Source organism: Pyrgilauda ruficollis, unplaced genomic scaffold (genome assembly GCF_017590135.1).
Source record: "Pyrgilauda ruficollis isolate IOZ18807 unplaced genomic scaffold, ASM1759013v1 scaffold4, whole genome shotgun sequence".
Lineage (NCBI taxonomy): Eukaryota > Metazoa > Chordata > Aves > Passeriformes > Passeridae > Pyrgilauda > Pyrgilauda ruficollis.
Genome location: NW_024525489.1, coordinates 11041366 through 11063007, shown reverse-complemented (window position 1 = coordinate 11063007; position 21642 = coordinate 11041366). Strand labels below are relative to the sequence as shown.

The window sequence follows — 21642 nt, the reverse complement described above, 5'->3', positions numbered from 1 at the left end:
AACCAGTGGAAAGTTACCAAAATTTTCCCCATTCTTTCTGCTTCTTCATTGTTGATTCCATTCAAAAAAAAGTCACTGGGTGACTTTCTGCTCTATGCAACGCTCAGAAGATTTTTCTTTAACTTGATTTTTGAGCTGCATGATACCTCAGTGTAATGCTGAGGCTTCAGAGAAGAGACAGTAGGTTCCTATTGGAACTGTTGTGCTGCTCTTTGAAATAGTTAATCAACTGAAAAAATAAAGCTAGAACAAAAAATAAATATTTATTTGCCAGAGCTAATTTGATACTCTGACCCTTTGTTCCATTAATGAATTGTCCTCTTACAGGATATCTTTTTAGCTTTTTCATTTCTCATCATTTGATTAATATTTATGTATGAAAATTTCATGTTTGTATTGCTCAAAACATAGTCACTTCATGTTGTTATTTCTTAACAATTGTAACTGAAGATGGTGATCTCTCTCAGACATGCTGGAGTCTGCTCTCCGGGAGCCCAGGGTACTGAGCTTGATGTGCACCCTCCTCACTGCCCTAAGGTCCTTGAATTCCATCATTTCATGGTCACTGCAGCCAAGGCTTCCCTTGAGCTTCATGTTCCCCACTAGCTCCTCCTTGTTGGTGAGAGCAAGGTCCAGCATGGCACCTCTCCTCATTGGCTGCTCTGTCACTTGGAGAAGGAATTTGTCAGCGTGATCTGGGAAACTCCTGGATTGCTTATACTCTGCTGTGCTATCCCTCCAGTAGTTGAAGTCCCCCACAAACCAGGGTTTGTGACTGCGAGGCTGCTCCTGTCTGTTTACAGAAGGGCTTCCTGGCCAGACAGCCTACAGCATGCTCCCCTGCAATGCTCCCCAGCATGTCCTCCCTTGAACCTCACCCATAAGCTCCTCACCAGCTCCTCACCCATCCCCAGGTGGAACTCCATGCACTCCAGGTGCCATTGATGTGGTGACATCCCCTCCTGCTCTCTCCTGCCTGGCCTTCCTGAAGAGCCTGTGGCATTCTGTTCCAACACTCCAGTGAGGAGCCATCCCAGCATCTCTCTGTGATGCCAGTGAGATCATAGCCCTGCAGGTACTGGCACTGTCATCCTGTTGGTGGGAGTGGGATGGATTAAGGATCCCATTCCCCAGTAACTTCAGTTTAAAGCCTCTTCGCAGGCTTGGCAAGCCTATTACTAAAGATTTTCTTTCCCTTCTCTGTCAGATTCAGCCCTTAGCAGACCAGTTGTTCCAAGATATTCCAGTTTTTGTAATATGATAATACCAGGTCAGTTCTAAAGTCAGTTATTAGACAGTAGTGCATTTATTATCAGTTCAAATGACTAATTATTCTTTGCTGTTGAAGTATTTATAAAGGGAAAAGTCTGTCTTTCATCGTTGTACTTCGAAAACATAGAAAAGTCATAAAATCTTGATAGACCTATGAAAACTAATGTAGTTTCAGAAACTGGGAGTCATTTATACTAACATCATGTATACTGACAGAATTCTATAAACCGTCCCTATTACTTGTGAGGTAACTGTATTCCTAATGGCCACTTCATTGCTGAGGTTTCATGTCTAGGGTTGTATTAGGTTTCATACTAGGCTTTGAGATGGCAGTGTTAAATTTTTCTTATTTCATTTAATGTGGAATATGTCTTGCTTATGACTTCTATTTCTTTGTCAATGCAGACTTCCATACATTTATGTCAACCTTAAGTTCCACATATCTTACTGCAAAAGCAATTGTATATTCCATTTTCAATGCTGATGGAGAAAAAGAAGTCAGAAACACTTTGCAGTATCAAAACCTCAAAATTTTTATAGGCCAAGGGAAGAGCAGGTAGGTGAGAGGTTTCCTTCACTCTGGGGGTCAGCAGAGCAGCAGCTACAGCAGCTGTTGATTCACATAGTCATTTGCACTTGCAGAAAAGAAAACCTGTTGCTATGCTCTGCTGGTACCTGTTGCTTCCTTGAGAAATTCTTGCCCATGGATCTCACTTTCTAGAGAGAAGAAAAAACATTTACAAGAAAGGGGTGGGAAAAAAAATCCAACCTACCTACAGAGATCAAGATCATTACTTTTTTTGTTTTGTTTGTTTCTCAGTATGTGCAGACTGGTCTGAATCAGGACACCAATCCAGTGTTCATCAGGTCTGAGCCCAAGGCAGGAGTTGCTGAGCCTGACACTGACTTTCAGCTGTCAGTACTGTACTGAGTAGTCTCTGGAGAAGAGCAGTTTATACTGTAAAGCTGCTGTATCAGCAGTTTTAGTGGAAAAGGGACCTGTTCACATTTAAGAGCAGAGAAGAGGGAAGAATGGAAAACAACAGAAACATCCCACTGTGATGTGACTCTGAGTGACATCCAGACAGGAGACCATTTTCAGCACTAAAGGCCAAGAAGAAAATGTTAATAAACAGCTAAATATTCTCTGAGCTTCTGTGGTAATTTTACACCCAGTTGCACTTGCAGCAGCAAAATCACCATAAAAAATAAATAATCTGCTTCCTTCCAAGCCTTGGCAATCCAAACTTGCTCTAAGGAAGAATACTTTGAGGAATGAAGCTATTAAAAGCAGAAAGCCTGGCTGGGGCATCAAAATCTACATCCCAATTGCAAAGAATATATGACTGGAACAGAGCCAGTAAGAGACCTTCCTTCAGAAGCCCAGTATGAACTCACTGTAGCAACAGGATGCATTCATTGCACTGAACACTTCTTTTCTATTTTCAAGTGAAAAATCTGCTTCAGTTAGGGATGTAAAAATAGATTTTGTGTCCAGGCTTATCTTGGTAAGAAATGCACGGAATTCCTCTTCACTCTCTGTTTTCTAAATTAAACTTTTTTTATGTTTTTCCTTTTTTAGGAAGAAAAAAAAATAATCTTCTCAGGTCATCAGTGCTTTTACTCTTTTTACATGTAGTCGTATTTGTTTATAATATCTTTCAGTTCCTCATGGCATCATTCTTGCATTCCTTCATCAATCGGTTGATCAAATCAGAGCATCTTGGATGCTTTCTGAGAGAAAGAATAATGGACTTGTTCTGACAGCAGTAGTGTCCTTCTGGTTTATGTGCCTGATTTTCTCAGAGGTTGAACTTGTCACACATGGAAACAAGGGATGTCAGGTTATGGCTAAAATAGTGATAAAATAGCCCTAAAATGCTGTATTAAGAATATGTCCATCTTTAAGGGTTTCAGCAGGATGGCAGTGCTCTGGTCCTTCAGAGACAAATCTACTTCAGGAAGAATCTCTAATCAGCACGTGAGGATGAGGGGAGCCTCCTTGCTCCTCATATGTCTTTTCTGAAATTGCCTCCATGTAAAGTGAGGTACAACACAAAGCTACAAATACGGTGTGTGTAAGAATGGAAACTTGCTTGCACGTGGAGGTAAGGGAGAGATGATGGCATGGAATAGCACCACCTGGTGACACCTCTCTTGGTAAAATATCTCAGACATGTTAAATGAATAGTCTGATTTTTGCATGCTGCTGTCAGGACACGGAGGCTTCCATTAGCAGCTGCAGGAATTTCTTTCCCCTCTCATTAAGGATAGTGGAGCATTCTAAAAATGTCAACCTGTGCAGATTTTTCTCAACATTTTCTTCTCTTACCTACTCCATCCTTTTGACATTCTGAAAAATTACTGTTTTTCCAACTTTTTGTTGTTGTTGTTGTTGTTTTTCTTACTATGCAGGCACCTGTCCTGGTGTAGAATATATAAGCTAGAATGGAACTAAGTAGGTTGTGCTGCTTATTTATGCAGTGGGATGTTGAGATGATGATTTGGCAGTTGCATTACTTTCTCATCATCCATAATATATATTATTATTGCAGCCTATAATTCAGATGCCCAGTCACTTGAAGTTGAACTTTATTAGCTGAGCTGTCAGCAGGCTTATTTTCTAGTAGACTTGACAGATTTCATAATCACAATGTAATGTTCAAAGATTTTGGGTCAGCTATCAACATGCAAGAATTAAGGTTGCAGAGTTTATCATGATCAGGCTGTTGCAGTTTCTGGCATCTTCAGCAGTGATGCAGTATGGAATAAAAAGTAGACATTACCATTTCCAGAATTTAGAGACTTTTCTCTGGTCAGTTAATCTCAGAAAAGATCCATCTCAGAGCTTTCTGTATGACAAAAAAGCAAAACCAGGAAGAGTTTAGCCAACACCTTAAATAAATGCCTACTGAAAATGAGTGCAGTTTTTTTCTTGGGTATCTGATATACTTTGAATAGCAGCAGCAGGAGAAAGAAGTGTGAGACTGAAACTCAAATGCCTCAAGTGTTGTGTTGGAAGCCCAGGGGTGGAATACACCACTGATGCTGTTAATGTAACATAGTCATCTGTGGTGTTTATTCAGTGAGTTGTATTTGGTTTACTTCCAATGCCTGCTCAAACCAGACAATTCTCTTGACTGTAACCAGAATAATATATGTTTTTTTTGCCAGTTAATGCAGGCTAACTAGATATCAAGACTGTTAATTAGTCTTGGGAGAGTCTCAGTGATCCTTGCAAACTGCAGCTATTGCAGAGATGCTTCAGATTTGCTCTTTTGCTGTGATGGAATGACTTCTGCAGGCTTGAAGTGAATTAGGGAATGTTCTTGGGACAGTCTCCTCTTTAGATCTTCACTAGGGCTTTGGAAAACTGCATGTGTTCCCATCTGCTGAGACTGTGTCCAAGACAGAGCAATCCATTTCTCTGGACAAGACTTTGTGAATTTGGTAGGTGTCAGGTAGTATCCATGCAGTAAGGTTTGAAAATCAGTGCAACTGGTAAGTCTTGGTGTCTCAGACTAAAATGTGCATTGCCAGCATGGAAAATAGTGTGACTGACGGTGCTGCAATACCAAGACACCAGTGGTGTGCATCACAAGTGGGAGTGGGCAGAGAATGTTGAACAAGTTGCTTTATACTTGCTGCCTATTAATTTGTATAATATTTGCATAGCTGATGCAATTCTGTTATATCAACCTCCCTCTACTTAGGCTCTTTTGAAATACAGTATTAATAATAGCTTCTCAATGCAAATGTCAAGTGATTTGATTAAACATGGAGAGATTTCTGATGTATCCAGAAGACTGAGATACCCATTATTGTTATCACTTGATGTATCAAATTATATATCCGCTTTGTGCTCTCAGTGTTTGAGTCTTATCCTGTAGGTTTCATACTAAGATGTCTTAATGCCCAGCAAAGTCAAGAAAGGAGTCATTCAAACTATAATTTGTTTCTGTGAATCAAAGTCTCATTTGGTTTGGAAGTTATGTGCAGTGAGCCTGTTTTTAGTTTCTTTATATGACTATCAAGGCAGTAAAGAGTTTTTGGTAACTTTGCTCCCAAAGTACTGTGTATTCTCAATATCAAGTAAATCCATGGAACACAGTAGCTAGTTGCCCAGATAATCTCTACTCAATTCATTATCTTTGCTATTATTCTAATTATTGGTATTTTCTCCATGCTGCTCTTTGTGCTCTCTCTTTTTGTTTCTTTAAATAACTGATTAAGGAGAATATTATTATTCTGTGTCTGTGGTATTTAGCTGTTCTGATAGCAGAGAAATTCTACAGTACAACAAAAGTGAAGGTTTTTTTACTGATAATACCCAATAAATATATTGCTTGAGGTATTCAGACTGTGGGGGATGACCAATTTCCCTATGACTTCTGCTGCCACGAACTGTGGATTTGCCCTGTGCAGAACTTACTGCTGCAGCCTGATGTTCTTATGGTACCTGACATTACTGGTTCTTAAGAATAAAGTAACAAAGTGTGCTAAATGTTGCTCTTTCTATACAACACACATGCTGCATCAGACATTGTGCAAGGAGGAATTAGACCATCTTGGTCTATCCTGAAGCAGAAATTCCTCATCTTGCCTTTTGAGTCACAACCTGCTTTCTTTCCTTGTGTGCATTTTTATCATTCTCTGTATTGAGTATTGGTTGGTAGGTGCACTTTGAAATTATTATTAATGACCTAGGCTCTTCATAAATGAAATAAGTTAATTAGAGAGCCTTTGATAGTGTAAAGCAGGTAATGAGTGCCAGCCTCCTTGGCTTGTCTCTGCCCTTTCCACCCCAGATGAACTGATGAGGTGTAGCCCATGCGCTGTCTGGTGAGTGCAGGGCCTTTTCTCACTGCCAGCTTCCTCTGCTGTCTTTGCTGCAGCCACTCAAATCCACACCAGTACCACAGTAGAACTGGGACTTCTCTGTGGGGAGGACACTTGCTGGGTGTGCCCGCCCTCCCTCTGCCATGGGGGGCATGTGGGGCTGGGCGTGCTCCAGCCTCGACACCTTTAGGCAGCCTGAACTTGGTCCTGGTTGAATACAGTCACCCACAAGCAGAAATTTAGACGCAAAGGTTTTGGTCAGAGCACACTGCACCCTTCTCTAGCATGAGTACAGAGGCTAGTAGAGCTTCCAAAAATTTAATTCCCTTGCCCTGTTTGTGAAAATGTCCACAGAAGTGGTGAATGCCTGTTATGGGACATCTATGTTGTTCATTTTTCATGCCTGTTGAGAGCTAGGTGGGAGCCCACTGTTCATGGCAATCTGTATTGGATAGGAGCTGCAACCCTGACACCAGTTAATTATATTTCTCATCATTATGGGGGGAGGCAGAGGGAATTGTCCTTCTCTCTGCTTCTCCTAGTCTCAATGTCAATGTCAGCCTTGTCTCCTCTCTTTTCAGGTGTGCCAATGCTGTTTGTTATCCTCTGGGGAACTGTCAAGTACCTTTATGAAGATGAGGGGTTGGTTTAGTTCTGATTTTTATGGCTATCTCATTTGTGCTGTATGTGTGCACCAGCAGGTCACTGTTTGCTTTCTGTTCAGTGTGGTTTGCTTTGGCAATGTGCTGAAACCTCACATAATTGCTTCTGTTTTGTCTGAAAGTCTTGCATAACATTTCCGAAAGGAGAATATGTTTTTTTCTGATCAGAATTTTCTGCATGTCTGAATAAATCTATTCTTTTTCAGGTCAAGGAAAGGTATGTTTTGTTTTTCTGTACTTACAATATCAACAATAGCAGTCATCCTACCCAACCAGGACCACTCCTGATGCTGTGCCTTTGGCAGTAGCCTTTACAGTTGTTTTGGAAGAAGACAGCAACCTCCCACAGTATTCTGCCTGCAATTTGTAGAGATTAGCCTATGCCTAGCAGCAGAGAAGTGATTGCCTTTTCTTGTTTAAGCTCCCATTATTTAGGTTTTCCTAAAATAAAGGCACATTCTCTGTCTGCTTACGTTAGTCTTGCTGAAGTCAACTATGGCACGCGCAAGACTGCTGTAAAGCACAAAATACTTTTTGTGCATTTTTACCATGATGGCTGTTCTGGAAAAAAAGATCTTTGCATATGCTTTATAAATAGCTATTTTACAAGTAGCACTTAGCTTGTTGGTGTTTTGTTTGTTTGTTTGTTTTAAGGGAGGAAAGTGGCTTCTTCTTTTTAGAGATAGTAGCTGCCTAGAAATGTTTGGGTAGTTTTCTTTGTGAAAAGAAATAAATCTATGTGCTTTCATTTTTATTTTAATTTTTTTTTTTATTTAATGGGTTTTCGTCTTACTTAGTTTCCAAACTACTCAGCCAACACTTTTGTAGAGGATCCTTTTTTTTTTTTTTTTTTTTGTGTTCCTCGTTGCACTGAACCAGTTCAGTCAAATCTGCCTTTTCTGGCTTAAGCAATGCCAGGATTTTTTTACTTTCCTTTTCAATGTTGACGTGATGATATTCTGTAGCAAGATTGTGGCTGCACTGATGTACTGCAAGTTTTGTTGAAATTATCAGAATAGGTGAGGAGACCATGCAGCCTCTGAACAGGTGATTTTCCATGGGCTTGTCTTCCCATTGATGTAGAAAATGTATTCAAAGTGCTCATGCTGAGCCTCCCACATTATGTGGTGCTCAGAGCTGATTTATATTTTCTATTAAGGAAAACTGTCACTCACTGCCTTCAGCAGAGCTTAAAAGGGGCAATTTTGCACATTATTGAATTTTCTAAATCTTGTCTAAATATTTGTAAAATACAGCAATAAATAACTACGTGCAGCAGCTGCTCTGAAAGGCAAGATTTCTGTGCCTTAGGCAGGCATTTGCTGGAGTAGCCAGGGATATCTTTCATGCTGTTTGCCATAGCTCTGTCACCATGCAGCGGGCTGTAAATTTCATTTGTGATTTAACTACTTCCCTGGCTATGAAGAATAACTGGAAATAAACGTGGTCAGGGCTAGGAATCTGAGGCAGTGCTGTGAATGTAGCCATTTCAGTAAAGGACTGAAGCCTTCAGGACTTGGTTGGTTGCACACTGGCAGCTTCTTTCTTTACATGTGCAAGTATAAATTCCTTTAGAACACAATTAGTGTTTTAAAAAGGGAGCTATTCAAAAATATTTTGTCTAGATTACAAATACAATTAAAGGCAAGTTGTTGTTCTTAGTTATTAGACTGTGCCTAAAAAGCTGATACTTACACAGTTTTGCTTCTGTCTGCAGTTAAGTACGGGAGCAAAACAGTCAGCCTTCAATCATTTTTTTTTTTCCATTCACCTTTAGCAATTCAAGGTAAAAATTCAGTGTTTTCACTTCTAGAAGGAGAATACTGGATTGGTGAGCAAAGGCAGAAACATCCCACTAGCATTTTTTTCGCTGGACAAATTCTCCATTCATGGGTCTGAGGCTATTAGTTGCCAAGCATCTTCTGAGAGTTGCTGAGCAAACTGTAATGATAGATCCCATGCACATTAGATATTGGTGTATTTATCAATGTGGCAATCACAGAAGGCACAGATGGGCAAAAAATCATGTAGAGATCTACCATTTTTATTTTCTAGATGTTTTTATAGCCATGACACCTTAATTGACCTGTAATGGTTTGTTTATTGCACATATTTGTATAAATTTAAAGGTAGCTAAAATTGGTGTGCGCCACAGGAAGCAAATTAACTCAGAAATGTAGCAGAGTTAATGTAAAGAATTGTTTTTCATCCTCTGTTATTATAAACAATTTTTTTTAAATTACCTCTGCATCTACTGCAGCTAGTGAGAAAATTAGAACTCCACTTCCAGCTATGCCTGTTATCTCATCAGTCTTGAGGTGTTCAAATAAAATTAATTTCAAAGGCTCTATGAAGCTGACTCCCACTCACGTGTACCAATTAAGAAGTTCTGTAACTGAGATTCTGGCTCAGGTACACTGACTGCACACAGTCTGCACACCTTTTTTGTCCAATACCTAAAATGCAATTGAACTGAAAGCTGTAGAGATGCTGGTGGCAATAATATGCTTTTTGTCCACATTAAACTGAAATTGAAGGAAAACCAATATCCCGAGTCCTTTTCAGACTTGCAGTCCCTGCAAGGAAATGTGGAATTGCCACAGCCAAGCTGCTGTGCTTTCCTCCCTAGTAAGTGAGCACATGTGGCTGTGTGCTTGTAGCATGGATCCCTCCCAGATGCTGCATGGTTTGCTCTTTTCTCTTAGACTGACCCACTACAAGGCTGAGGAGGGTTTCAGCTCCACCAGAGCTGAACTTTCTTAGGTCTGTTGAAAAGCCTTAGGGAAAATTGTGCATATGTATGTTTTGGAGATAAAGAGAAGCCTTTTTTTGGGAAGGAATCTATGTTTTATGTAGTACTGTTTCCTAGTTTGTTTCCCAGCCTGTGTAGCTCAGAAACCTGCTGGCTTTACTGGTGTCTGTTGCTTCTGAGTAATGCTGAGCAGGAGGCTAACGAAGTTATTTCACAGAAATATTAAGAATGCTGTCACTGCAGCAACAAGCAAAGTGGCACATGAGCACTGCCCTAACACTTGGGCCATCCTACACAGACATGGCCCATCAAGCAGTGGTCGTGGCTGGCTGTGGCTAGAGGAAAGGAACTAGATGTACAAACCCTCTGTTTAAGGTTCACTTCAGACCAGTGATCCCAAACTGTGGCTGCCTTGACTTTTCTTGTCATTTTTCACTCATATTGCTCAAGGTGACAGGAGTTTTGAAAGCTAAAATGAGACTCATGCAGTAAATGAAATATTATATTGCTGCTGCATGCTACTTACTTGGCAGAGGGCTCAGGTCAGCAAAAGTTAGGAATTGTTGCTTCCACTTTTGATTTTACTTGTTTATAATTTTTAAAACTCCCAGTGGGCCTGAAACCTTGTACAAATGCACCGAAGGAGCTGGAGTTTGTAGCTGCAATTGCTTCCCCATGGCTGAAATTAGTAACTCCTTTTTTGAAAATAAGGACAGATAAAATAGATGACTAATCTCAATATTGTTATGACAATAGTGATGGTAAGTAATGGGATAAAAACTAACAAGCAATTAAATAAGATGATCTGACATTGGAGACTGAAGAATAATAAAAAATAGTGCAGGACGAGGAATCTAAGAATGACAGCAGAAAGATCAGACTCAAACAGATTCCCCCCCCCTTCTTCTTTCAGCCAAATGACAAATTTGACCTTGATTTTAATGGAGTAAATCTTCACAATTAATGGATGATAATTCATAGCAAATTGTGGAGGAGAGCTAGCCATTAGTGGGCAAGAAAGGCTGGTGAGTAGTATCCAGTTGGATTATGATAGCTGCAATAGTACAAAGCATTCAGTGTTTCTCAGAAGCAGCTGCATCTGTTTCCATGTCAGCATGATGTGCTTTCCTGGTATCTAGTCCTTAATATTGTTTTCCATCTGCATTGCTGGAACAGAACGAAAAGCAAGAGATTTTAGTAATGTACTGAAACTTTTCCATCTCCTTTTTGTCCTCCTATTAGTTGCTGGACCAGAAACTACAACATGAATTACTGGCTGATCATCAGACTGCCCATTCTCATTGCTATCGGGGTGAGTCTGAGACGGGTGCTGTGAGATGGCAGATTTCCCTGAGAACAGCACAATATGGTACAAAGATGCACATGCGGCCACTGTGCATGTCCAAAGGCTAATAACCTTTGAGGCTATTGACATTTTCATTCAGAAATGTGATTTTATGAAGCCAAGTTGGTTTCTGTCACTGAAACTCCAGACTAGTATTTTGTTTCTTTAATTTGGCCACAAGCTGTTAGGTTGTAGTGGCAGGACATGATAACAGAACAGCATGCTGCAGCTGTTAACTCCCATTAACTCCCCTGTGAGCAGAAGATGTGGAACGTAGTTCAGGGAGACCAAAGATACTGTTTCAGATACTGGGCTATAAAAGAGCTGCAAAATGTGTGGCATTGTGTAGAAATGTTCTGCAGGTACAATACTGCAACACTGTGTCAGGCTCATCTCCAGACAAGGCAAATGGGCCAACCCACACCTTTACTGTGTCTCACTCCCCAGAGAGTAACTGGGGTCCCCTGCTTTGTGTAATGAAGTGCCTGTGTTTTCAAGGGTGGCTTGGTGCATTCACAGTTAGACCACAATTCCTTAGGAAGGAGTTGAATTCTGTGTCAAATTCTGCAGCTGCTTCATAGCAGGATGCACAGAGAGCTACACATGCATACACAAACTAGCCTTTTGAGTACTTATGCATATGGGTTTATTGATGGTGATACAAATTCTTCTTTCATTTCTCCAGGTGAATTTCCTCATCTTCATCAGAGTTATATGTATCATCATCTCCAAACTGCAGGCTAATTTGATGTGCAAAACTGACATAAAATGCAGGTATGTCTAAGGTGGTCTGATGCTTTTTGTGCTCACCAGAATAGAAGCAGACAAGGACATACGTGAAAGGAGTGGGTTGGCAAAGGTGGTTAAAGCCCTTGAGTAATGCACAGGTATGGTGTCACACATTGGTATAACTGCTTGGACAGTCAGTCCACAGAAAAGTCTCAGGGAAACCAGGACAGGTATTTCACCTGTGCTATAAACAGAAGGCTAGATGACTGTTGCTCTGCAGTCTCCTATTAGACTGGATGAATATTAAGTAAGCATTTATTTTTAAAATACCTGCAGCACATGCAAGTACTGAATGTTAAGATTCCTTGAAATCACCCAGAGAAGGGCAGCAAAGCTGGTGTAAGGGCTGGAAGGAATGTCCTGTGAGGAGTGACTGAGGACTTCTGACTTACCTAGTTGGGAGCAAAGGGCTCTGAGGGATGACCTTGTTCCCTTCCACAGCCCTCTGAGGAGTCGAAGTAGAGAGGGAGGTGCTGGGCTCTCTTCTCCAGGGTATGCACTGATCAGAGATATGGGAATGGTTCACAGCTGCACCAAGAGAGGTTCAGATTTGACATGAGGAAACATTTCTTTACTGAGAGGATGGTCAAACCCTGGAACAGGCTTCCTAGAGAGGTGGTCAATGCCCAGTGCTCAAGAGGCATTTGGACAGTGCCCTTAAGAACTTGCTTTAAGTTCTGAACAGGTGGTTGTCATAGATTCCTCCCAGCTGAAATATCCTATCTTATTCTAATTTGAATATAAAAATATGAGTTGATAGAAATAAAAGCTTTCACTTCAAGTAAGACAAAATGGGATCATTTTGAGTTTTGCTCCTTGTTCTTCTTGCCACTTGTTATTGGGAAAACTTTCAATCTTGAATGCATGAGATGTTTCAAGAGAAATGTCGAGGCTACCACAGATACATTCAGTTTTGCTTTGTAGTCAGTCTGTCCCTGTCTGTATTCTCCCTGTTACTTAATCCCCTTGCTAAGATTCATGGTTGCATCCTTCATTTCTCCATCTTGACTTTTGTATTGCAGTCTGAAAAACAATGTAAGAATAACAAGTTAGCTCTTGAAGTGTGGAGCTACATGCTGTGGTAGCTGGACTGCTGCTGTCACTGGACTTAGCTATTTTACATTGGGTATTTCAATACAGCAGTCTTCTAAACAAGACACAGCATATATATTGGTGATTTCTTATCAGTGTAGAGTTGCCATGTATGTTACCTACCTTCTTTTCCTCACATGAAATTTTGGAAATTCTAATGTCTTGAGAGTTCAAAGGAAGGATGGGGACTTGTCTGAGCTGGAGGCTTTGATTCCAAGCCCACTTGTACAGAAAATGGAGTATTTTCAGAGGGTCACAGTGAAAGGACAAGGCCAAAGGTCACAAGTTATAGAAAGAGAAATTCACCTTGCATGTCAGGTGAAAGAAATTCACAGTCAAAGTGATCTGATGCTGAAAGAGAGGCCCAGAGGGGCTTTGGAGGACCTTAGATATACTCAAAACTTGTCTGGACACAGCTTTGAGTAACCTGCTGTGGAGTTGGGCTAGAGACTTCCAGAGGTGTCTTCCAGCCTGAATGGTTACATGATTCAGAATAGCAGCCAATAGCCCTCAGGCACACAACAGCTACAAAGGTCTGGCAGCCCTGCTAACTGAGTGATTTTGCATCTACTGACTTGTCTCAAGACAGGTTGTTGTGAAATGTTGGTGAGTTTTGTGGCCCAGGAAGCTCCCACGTGATCCCCAGGCATCTTTCTACCATCCTGTTGGGTGGCTGGCATGTATGTCCATCAAAAGAGAGTTAAGGATCATTCTTGTGAATTTTTTCCGGTGGTTATATATCTTGAACTCTCTCACAGGTGAAGAATCATTTCTTTCAGATTAGTTTGTCTTTCAGCCTTTGCTAGCTGTGTCTTTGAACTTGCCATCACTCATTTTAAGACTGATTGCTTTGACAAAGTGTTCTGCAGTTACAGATAGTTACGTTTAGAAGATTTAACACACCACAGAGGTGGGAAGGAATACCAAGTACTCCTCCCTTTGCAAAGATATTTTTAAAATATTCTAGTTATTCATAGATTATGTGTTTCATGTCATGAAGAAGGTAGGTTTTGGTTGTCTTTCCCAATTACAGGTGGATGAAAGAATACAGAGGAAAGACACCACAGGTACAAGAAAGCACATGGCTTCTTACTGCATTTGGAAGATTTTCCAGGTGAAATACAGCTGGTAGCTGGATATATAGCTTTGCTGTCACCAATAAATGGTCTGCAGTGAAGTGGTAGGGGAGGTTAAAACTTGTAGGAACTTACTAAGGTTATTTTGAGGAGATTTTTATACTGCAGCCTCTGGAAGAGGACCTGCATCACAAAGTGGTGCAGTGACTTAAGAAAGTTGAAACTGTGTCAGAAACAGAATGCAGAAAGGGTGACTCCCAGTGATCATTTGGGTCAACAATGGTCTATTCAGTGGCACTGATGGATTTTTAATTTCTCTTTGTGAACTTAGGTTGGCCAAGTCTACGCTGACTCTGATCCCACTGCTGGGGACCCATGAGGTCATCTTTGCCTTTATTACTGACGAGCATGCCAGAGGGATGCTGCGCTTTGTGAAGCTTTTTACTGAGCTCTCCTTTGCTTCGTTCCAGGTAGCACTCACAGTGTGCCCATGGGCATAAGATATTTTTTAACTGCTATTTGAGGACCTGCTTTCTCTTTCATTCATTGCATGCTTACGTTTGTTATATTTGTCAGTTTAACACTGGATGTTATAGGATTATGACAATGGAAAGGAGAGTGTAAGGACTAATTTTTAACAGCCAACTTTACTACAATAAGCTGGTATTCCTGTCCACATATTAATATTTACTTCCTATGGTTCACCTCAGGGCAATATCAAAATTGTCTGTGATTTCCTGTAATTGTACAGTGGCATTGCTGAAAGCACATTTTGTGTTTGTGCTTTCTCCAGTGTTTCTGATACTCCTTGGAAAATCTCTCCTGGGAGAGGTAGTTGTCTCCAGCTATAACTGCATGTGACGAGGGCATAGGCTTTTTGTGATTTTTATTTAATTGTTGCCTTAGGTAAGGCCATTTCAAATGAGTATCCTTGTGCAAGGAAATAATTATTCTGTTTCCCTGCACACTCACTCATTCCCTGTTTATCATACACAGAGCTGTATTTAAGGCCATTGTGAATTACTCACTAAGTGTTTAAGACTTGAAACCTTTGCTTTGTAAGGAAGAAGGGGAAAGAAATCACTAGACAAAAATAACAGATGAAGAAAACAACTCCTTTTTCCTAAGATCATGTGCTTTGAGACATAGTTTGATCAAACCTCTGATCTGCCGTCAGAGTTGACAGGGACCAAGGATTTTCCACTTTTCAGTCTTTATCAGAGACATGTCATGTGTGGAACCTCTAGCCCTTTACAACTGAGTTTGGCAAAGTGAGGAAACTGCTCTGCTCACTGTTCTGGTTTTTATTGATTCCAGGGGCTGATGGTTGCAATTCTTTACTGTTTCATCAATAATGAGGTAAGAGAGATACTATTTTCTTCCAATTTGCCTTATCAGCATACACTATAGGAAAAGGAAATTGAAAATGGTCTTGAACTGCTAAATTGTCCTTGTTCAGGACTTTTTTTTTTTTTTTTTACAGAACCTTCCCTGCACAGCTCTGTGGGATAACTCATCAGACAAATGTGTTTGGAAGGAATTCAGGCAGTATAATTTACAGTCACTGTTTGTAGACATGGAATGTCACAAACAGTCTTTTTTACAGTTGTGTAGTTTGCACTGGTGGATTCTTTAATTAAGAATTACAGCTGCTCTTCTTAATATTTTTTACTTAATTTGCTTGTTTTGCTTTTACTTGCTTTTTATTTGCTTGTTTTTGTGAATGTGGGAGTGGAGCCCATTTTATTCTATGAACTCAGCTCAGCTTGCTGGTGAAGTTGGTGAATCCTCATAGCTATTCTTGTACAGTTTGGTTTCATTTGGTTTCCCTGTGGCCCAGCTGCTTGAATGCATTGTCACTTTCTCATTAAAACTGAACTTCACTGAGTGGTTAACTCACAGACCCAGAAGAAGTGTACCTTTGGCTTTGAGTTAATTGATTGCAAGTACCATCTTCTGTGGCTTCTGCTGAATCCCAGCCCTGTAGTGGGAAAGGGTATTGTTCTGTTTCAGTATTGCAGGAATCTCTCGTGTTACCTTCTAAGTGATTATTATTCATTCATTCAGCAGCTAGGTTTGTAAGGGAAGCAAACACTACTCATTTAGTCACTACATTATTAAATTAAATGCACGTCAATATTTTTAACACTCACAATAAATCTACTTTTAACTATGACATGGTAATTCAAGATCACTTATTGAGAGAAAGGCCTCATCAAGGAATTGGAATTGCTACTTCTATCATTATGGCCAGGCTGGAGTCAACAGGAAAGCAGCAGGCATCCTGAATTAAGCCTTGCAGGAGACTGCTCACTTTTGTAGGTCGTGGGTAAGATTTTATTGAAGTGAATCTATTAATTGTACTGCTTACCAAAATCAGAGGAGTAGCAGCAGGCTTTGCTGTTGGGAATGAATGTCATTTGCTGCGTGTCACGAATTAGAGAATATTTGTTTCAAATTCCTGGTATGGCTTTACAGGTGTACTTCAATCCTGAGATGCAGCACCGTCTGCTGGTGGATCATGTGTTTATTTTGATTCACCTTTGGCGTTTGCTCACGCATCCCTTGTGCAGCTGCAGCCAGGCCTCTGATGTGTAATGCTCAATAACTTCCTTCACATGAAATAACAGCAAAGTTACATCATAACCCAGACTTTATTACAAGCCCTCAAACAGGCACCCTTGTTTCATTTGAGGGAGCTTACTGTGTAATAGCTTACCTGTGTTTCTAAGAAATGCTCCAAATCTCTTGTTACTATAATTCTCTTGCCTTTGTAATGTAGTTCATAAGATCTGAACACGATGAGTTCAGCTTCACTGACAGTCCAGGATGAATTATTTTGTTGTTCTAATTCTTGTTCAAAGAGTAGGATTTTGTGAAGCCTGGTCATCAGTGTCCATAAAAAAAATCTTTACAAAGAGTTTGGTTAAGTAAAGTCTGTTCTAAACTAGATGAGAATTCTTTTCCTAAGCTAAATGAGAAACTGTCTTCTGACACACTGTATGTGTCCAAAGACTATCCTTGTTTTCAATGTGGTCTACATTTTATTTTTGTCTGTGACTCATTGACTACTCTTTCTTTAACCATACAGAATGAAAGTTCTTTGCAAGTCCTTGTGCACAGATCAATAGTAGAAATGCAAGATAGAAGGGATGTTAATGTCCTTTTCTAATATCTACTTCTGAAAAAAAAAATTAGGATTTGCTCATATTTCAGTCTTACTTTGCCTGAAAGATTCTGGATTTTCTCTGAACTTGTTCTGAAGCCAACAGTAGGGTCTCATGAGATTGCCCATTATCACCAATGTTCTTTGCAAAATGAGCTAGGCTTAATATGACCAGTTTTTCTGCTGTTAGTGCTGCTTTCTCTAAGAAATACTTTCAACCACACAGATAGTGCCTTTTTCCACCACTTAGTTGAAGATGGTTCCATAAAGAATGGAAGTTCTTTGCAAGTCCTTTTGCACAGATCAGTAGTAGAAATGAAGATAGAAGGGATGTTAATGAGCCACTCGCTCACTCCAGTTTGGTGGGATGGGGAAGAGAATTGAAGGAATAAAAGTGAGAAAACTCCTAGGTCAAGATAAAGACAATTTAATAGGTAAAGCAAAGCAAAATGTGGAATTAATATACTACTTCCCGCTGGCAGGCAGGTGTCCTCTCAACTTCTTGCACACCTCCAGCCTTCCTGCTGTCAAGGTGGGATGAGAAGCTGAAAAGGCCTTGGCACTGTGCAAGCCCTGCTCAGCAATTACAAAAGCATCTCTATATTACCAAGACTGTTTCCAGCACAAATACAAAACACAACCCCATAGTAGCTGCTGTGAAGAAAACTAACTCTACCCCAGCCAAAATCAGCACATCATAGGAGCTTTGTTCTTGGTATCATTTTCCTGTATAGCTTATTTCTGGGGAATCTTATCAACACAGGAAAGTTAGTGGGGTAAGTATTTTGCTGAAAGATCTGTAGATCTGCTTCTGTGCTCAGGAACTGCCTCTGCAAAATAAATCTTAACCAATTCCCTTGCTTATACATTCAAAGCCATTTAGGCAAAAACTCAATTCCACACAGACAGCAGACCTGCTCCCTACGCTCTTCCTAACTCCTGGAGAGAAAACTGATGTTATGCCAGTCATATCTGTTGCTAAGATAGACCCATTCCTACAGTCTTTTGTTCAGGTCTTCCATTCACTTTATCTTAGTTTTGCAAGCTATTTGTATCATAGCTCAAGCCTGTCATGTCCAGCTGGAGTAAAGACTCATTTCTTCCCTTTGACTGACCTAAAGGTACCTATTTCTATTGCTGTTGACTTAGTCAGTCAGTCACTACAGGCATGCTTTCATTCAGAATTTGCCAGTAAATGCCTACAACAGTTTTTTCCCAGTGCTGCCTTATGCTTCCATGACCACAAAAGATGCCAAGTACTGGAATGATAATATGGTAAATTATTTTCCTGCAGACACTTGGTTCCTGCATTTCTGCCTTCATCTGACCATTCTCCCTCATTGTTCTGTGCCAAGCTATCCCAGACACACTGTCTTTTTCTGGTGTGTTTGTGCACCTTTTGACACAACAAACCCCCTTACCATGCTAAAATGCAAGCATCTGTCTCATCATCTTTCCTTCTGACCCATTTGGTCATTACAGTGGAGGCCAGATTCTGGATTCTGACAGATTGTGAGAAACACAGAGATGCAGCTGGTTCCACCAGGACATTCAATACAAGGGCTGACAAGCACTGATAGAGGCGCCCACCAGGGGAAGACAATTAGTTTTGTAAGGCTTTGCTCCTTTTTTAGGACTGCCTCTCAAATTCAGTATTTCACAGCAAAGAAAGCAGACATACAGCAGCTGGTTCCCTAGGAAGTTTCCCTCAGAATATGAAGGTTTCAACAGCCTGGGCATGATGACAAACCTGCTGAAACTGCCATCAACCTACTTAGTCTCTTGGTACTCAGTATGAGATCCTAAAATAAAGGAAAAAGCATCTCTCCAGAGAAGGCTCCCTTAAGTGACCCACCTACAGTGAACTTACTTCCACGCTGAAGCACACCCCATAATGAACTTAATACTGTGGTTGCACTCCTGCCTTTATCTAGAGTAACAAGTGTGACATTTTATGTCCTCTGCCTTATGTGTTAAAAGCTAATGGAGGTTCTTACTTCAGTCAAGTGGCCTGTGGAACAGGAAGATCTAATTCTGTTCTTGTTTAGCAGTTAGAAAATCCTGGATAAACTTCCAAACCTGTGCAGAGGTTACACAGTTTGATCCAGAACCTGTGACTAGATGAGCATACTTTGTAGCTTCAAGAAAAGCTAGTGTCTGGAATGAGATACTGCAATTGCTGTTTGAAAGGGGAACAAGTACAGTCTCTAACTTGCTTAATTGTTGTTTTCAATTCTGAATAAACATTTGATTATTGTGTAAAATAAAAAGAACCCATATAAGTATTCAAAGAACAAAAATAATCCAGGACATAATAATGTATAAATCAAACCAGAAGTCAGAACTCTTAAGAATACCTGTGGTGCAATATTGAGCAGAAAGTCAGTCTTTTCAGCTGTTTCATGGCTGATAAGCAAAGTCAGGTTAATTGTTAGTACTGGTAGGGCATAGAGTCCAATCAGTATTGCAGGTGAATACAATTTAGAGCAAAATAATGAAGGTAAGATTTTCTGGTGCATAGAAGAGCTTTTTTTCTACAAGTAAAAATGAATGTCATCATTATTTTAAATGTGGAATGGCCTACAGTGGATTAATGAGATAATTGGAAGCAATAGTACTGCAGGTTTAAAGCACTTCCAGTTTTTCTCAGTGGTGTGATATCCTTGCTGTTTTCTGATGGAGTAATTTAAAGAGCTGATTAGTTCTACATTCATTCCTTTTGTTTCCTTCTTTGCTTCTGTTAGGTTCAGATGGAGTTTCGGAAAAGCTGGGAGCGCTGGAGATTGGAACACTTGTATGTCCAGAGAGACAGCAGTATGAAACCTCTGAAGTGTCCGGCCAACAGCATCAGCAGTGGGGGCACAGTAGGCAGCAGTGTCTATGCTGCCACTTGTCAGGCCACATTCAGCTGAGATATCTGCAGGTGAATCAGACTGAGAACAATGAGCTGTATAATGTACCTGAAAACCCTTAAACACCCAAGCAAGTGGCTTAAGTTTGCCATCTCCAGCAAGAAACTTAAGCATGTGCTGCTCATCGCCTGCAGGCTGCTGGACAAAGGTTTCTAGGGAAAGCAATCTGCTAATGTAATGAACACATCGGAGGAAAAATTGGTCATGTCTAAAGTAAGTTAAAAGAGTTTTTTTCCTATTTGCACACAAGGCCTCCAGGGGTCCAAAACTTAAGTGTTGCATTGATCCAGTCTGAAATCACAGGGTCAATGGCTTATTACTGTTGAGTGGGTGAGCTGAGTGATCGACTGATTAAATTACAAGGATATAGAATATGATTATTGCCAAAACATACATTTAGACGTTTCTGGGGATAGGGTAAGGTGCCATTGTCATTTTTAGAAAAAAATAATTTAGTGGGACATGAGTTTCAGGAAAGAATCAGTTTGGTAGCAGGGGTTTCCCAAAGTTAAATATGAAAATATGCTAATCTGTTTTCTGGGTAGGTGAAGAACAGCATCCTGAAGGTCTGTCAGTATACAGCAGGTAGTGTAGTGAGCACTTCTGAATGCTATCTTCAAATTTCACTTTAAAAAGTACAAAACACCAAACAAAACAAATATGCAGTATCTGTTAGATACCTCCTCTGCTAGGAATAGGTGCACGTTATCTCTTTTGACATGGATGGAAATGTGCTCTGCATACAGAGCCCTTCCATTGTCAGTGCTAGGCTGCCCACCTGGTGGGCACACAGGCGTTCACAGGGATGGGGTGATGGCTTGTGTTTCAAGAGAGCCTTTCCTGTCTGAGCTTCACTCTGCTTCTTGTGGGTGCAAACACGCAGAAAGAAATCAGCTTGCGACCACTGCTGGTCTCAGCAGACCTCTCCTCATTGCAAAGATGTGGTAGCTGGCAATGCGTGCTCACTTTTGTTTCCCCTCCGCCCTTGGTCCTTCTCTCCTGTGGCACAAGGTACCCTCGCGCGCGGAGGGGAAGGTGGCCCAGGCGCAGGGCGCGGGTTCAGGACCAAGGACAGCTCCCGCCCCCCTTCCCGGGGTGGCCTGCCATCCTGAGCGCCTGCCAGCTTCCCACCAGCGGCATTCCAAAAAACACCCCAAACAAAACCAACAACTCCAAACAAAAAATCCTGAACTCCATGAGCTTTTTTTCTGTCTGTTTAAAACAACAAGGGCTCGTGCAGTGACTGCACCCACACTGTGTATTGTGTTCCCTCCCTGACGTTGACAAGAGTTGCTGGGGACAAGCAGAAGTACCTTTAGAAGCTGGATGTGATACGTTGCATCACTTAATAACAAGCTTTGCACAGTTTTCCTCTTACTTGGACTCCCTTTACAACAAAGAGGCCGAGTGCCAAAGCTCTGAGAATCTCCCTACTCACGAAATTTTTGTAATAAATAAGTAACTTCCATGCAAAGCAGTTACAGCGACTCAGCAGAAATAACCCTCCCTATTTTCAAGTGTCTTTGCACTTGCATTCACAGCCCCTATTACCAAGAAAGAGGATGGGATATTCTGGGATGTAACTCAGCATCTTTCCTGCCTGAAGCTAGATTGCTTCGCATGGGATTATTTAATCATTGTATTAGAATCCTAATTGCCAACAGCATGGATTAGTTTTGCAATCATAAGGTTAGAATTGAATTAAAGAGGATGTGTTACCACATTGTCCTCTAATGC

General features: G+C 40.7%; 1 protein-coding gene across 1 annotated transcript in view; it reads left to right on the top strand.

Moving 5' to 3' along the window:
• GLP1R (glucagon like peptide 1 receptor) overlaps positions 1–19928 on the top strand; it is a 79781-nt gene extending 59853 nt beyond the window's left edge. Inside the window, exons 8-13 of the mRNA XM_041477171.1 lie at positions 6693–6753; positions 10768–10837; positions 11556–11644; positions 14159–14297; positions 15145–15186; positions 19738–19928. Coding sequence (XP_041333105.1) covers positions 6693–6753; positions 10768–10837; positions 11556–11644; positions 14159–14297; positions 15145–15186; positions 19738–19905 — 569 coding nt within the window. The 3' untranslated portion in view covers positions 19906–19928. The remainder of the gene's footprint in view (positions 1–6692; positions 6754–10767; positions 10838–11555; positions 11645–14158; positions 14298–15144; positions 15187–19737) is intronic.
• The last annotated feature ends 1714 nt before the right edge of the window (positions 19929–21642 follow it).